The sequence below is a fragment of the Mauremys reevesii genome, unplaced genomic scaffold, assembly GCF_016161935.1.
Source record: "Mauremys reevesii isolate NIE-2019 unplaced genomic scaffold, ASM1616193v1 Contig68, whole genome shotgun sequence".
Taxonomy (NCBI): domain Eukaryota; kingdom Metazoa; phylum Chordata; order Testudines; family Geoemydidae; genus Mauremys; species Mauremys reevesii.
The window spans coordinates 135,134-137,860 of NW_024100882.1; the positions used below are offsets into that span (position 1 = coordinate 135,134).

At 50.6% G+C, this 2,727-nt stretch overlaps 1 protein-coding gene across 1 annotated transcript; it reads right to left on the reverse strand.

The window, feature by feature from the left end:
• Positions 1–540: 540 nt before the first annotated feature.
• On the reverse strand, positions 541–1,032 carry LOC120394583 (uncharacterized mitochondrial protein AtMg00860-like). The gene has a single exon (XM_039518810.1). It carries the CDS (start codon positions 1,030–1,032, stop codon positions 541–543), a length of 492 nt encoding a protein of 163 aa, XP_039374744.1.
• Positions 1,033–2,727: the final 1,695 nt, after the last annotated feature.

Genomic DNA, 2,727 nt, shown 5'->3' on the forward strand with positions numbered 1-2,727 from the left:
TTTGAGTCAGGTGTTCTCATTAGCCTGGAGCAGCCCCTGCTCTGGTCAGGCAGGGAACAGAAAACTGTTAATCCAGTGGCCAGTATATCTGCCTTCTGCTATTCTGCTGTACCCAACTGGCCTGGGTCTATCACATATCCCTCCCCGCTCCTCAACACCAAGGGGTTGGGCAGCTTTGGATGCCAGACAGTGTACACGTGATAAGCCATCGGCATTGCCATGGAGACTCCCTGCTCTGTGCTCTATGCGGAACTGGAAAGGTTGGAGGGATAAGAACCACCTGGTTACCCTTGTGTTCTTTTCCTTGTTCCTTTGCATCCATTGAAGAGGGGCATGGTCAGTCACAAGGATAAATCTGCGCCCCAGCAGGTAGTAACGCAACGTTTCCATGGCCCATTTTACAGCAAGGCACTCTATCTCTACAACTGCATATTTTTGTTCCCTCGGAAGGAGTTTCCTACTGAGGTAGGGAACTGGGTATTCCTCCTCCCCAACCATCTGCGACAGAACGGCCCCTAACCCTACCTCGGATGCATCTGTCTATAGGATAAAGTCCTTGTTGAAATCTGGGGCTATCAGTACGGGGTTACTGCAGAGGGCATTCCATAAGTCCGCGAATGCCCTTTCTGCTGCATCGGACCATCTGACTGGATCAGGACCACAGGCCTTCACTAAGTCCGTTAGGGGACTTGCCCTTGTAGCAAAATGGGGGATGAAACGCCGGTAATACCCCACCACCCCTAGAAATGCTCGGACCTGCTTCTTACGACTCGGCTGAGACCAATTTTGGATGGCTTCTAACTTATTCAGTTGGGGTTTTACCAGACCTTTTCCTACCATGTAGCCAAGATATTTGGCCTCCGTGAACCCTACAGCGCACTTAACAGGGTTCGCCATAAGGTCAGCTCGCCGGAAGGTATCAAGGACCGCCCCCACTTTTTCCAAGTGGGTCTCCCAGTCTGGGGTATGAATCACCAAATCATACAAGTAGGCTGCAGCATAACTGGTATGGGGGTGTAATAACTTGTCCATGAGGCGCTGAAAGGTAGCTGGAGCCCCATGTAGTCCAAAAGGAAGGACCGTATATTGGAAGAGACCCTCTGGTATAGAAAACACCATCTTTTCCTTTGCATCTTCGGCTAGGGGAATCTACCAGTACCCCTTCCTCAAGTCTAAGGTTGTCAAGTACCGGGCATTCCCCAGACGGTCCACTAGTTCATCTATGCGAGGTATAGGGTAGGCATCAAACTGGGATATCTCATTTAGTCAACGGAAGTCGTTGCAGAACCTTGTGGTGCCATCAGGTTTGGGCACCAACACTATTGGGCTGGACCACTGACTGTGGGATTCTTCGATGACCCCCATCTCCAGCATTTTCCTGACTTCCGCTTTTATTTCCTCCCTTTTGACTGCTGGCACCCGGTAGGGCCTCATAGTTACTCTGGCCCCAGGGTTTGTGATGATGTGGTGATATGTTCTGGTTGTGCGACCTGGCTTTGTCGAGAATACATCTTGATATTGGATAATCATCTCAGTTACCTCTTTCTTCTGGGCTGTCATTAGATCAGGAGACATCCTCACCTGTTCAGGATTTTTGTTCCCTGGGTGCAGCTCTTCTCGAATCACTGTGCATGCCTCTCGCGCATGCCATGTTTTCAGAAGGTTGACATGATATATCTGCTCTACTTTTCAACATCCTGGTTGTCGCACCTTGTAATTTACTTTCCCTATGGGTTCAACTATTTCATAGGGCCCTTGCCACTGGACCAACAGCTTACTTTCGGCCGTGGGTACCAGTACCATTACTCGGTCACCAGTTTGAAACTGACGAAGCTTTGCTTGGTGGTCGTAGTAGGTTCTCTGGGCCTCTTGGGCCTTCTCTAGGTGTTCCCTCACTATGGGAGTGACCCGGGCTATCCGATCCCTCATCTGTAGTACATGTTCTATTACGTTGTTCCCCTCACTGGGTTCCTCCTCCCAAATTTCCTTGGCTATATCCAGGATGCCTCGGGGGTTGTGTCCATACAACAGCTCAAAAGGGGAGAATCCGGTGGAAGCTTGGGGGACCTCACGGATGGCGAACATGAGGTATGGTAGTAGGTTGTCCCAATCTTTCCCATCCTTGCTTACCATCTTTCTTATCATGGCCTTGAGGGTTCGGTTAAATATTTCCACCAGACCATCGGTTTGTGGATGGTAAACCGAGGTCCGCAGCGTCTGGACACGGAGCAGGGAACACAAATCCTTCATCAACTTGGACATGAATGGTGTTCCCTGGTCTGTGAGGATTTCTTTTGGTAGCCCTACCCGGGCAAAGATTGCCACTAATTCTTTGGCAATGCTCTTGGAAGCTGTATTTCGTAAGGGGACAGCTTCTGGATACCTAGTTGCATAGTGTAGGATGACAAGCACATACTGGTGGCCTCGGGTCGTTTTCTCTAGCGGCCACACAAGATCCATGGTGATCCGCTCGAATGGGACTTCGATGATCAGCAGGGGTACCAGAGGAGCTCTTAGATGTGGACGAGGGCTGTGCAGTTGACATTCGGGGCAAGAGGCACAGTACTGCCAGACGTCTTCATGTACCCCCGGCCAGAAAAACCTGCGTAAGATTCGCGCCTGGGTTTTCTTCACTCCCAAGCGTCCTCCAAAGAGGTGAGTGTGAGCGAGGCTTAATATTGCCTTCTGGTGTTTCCAGGGGACTAGGAGCTGGTGTACCTCTTGCTC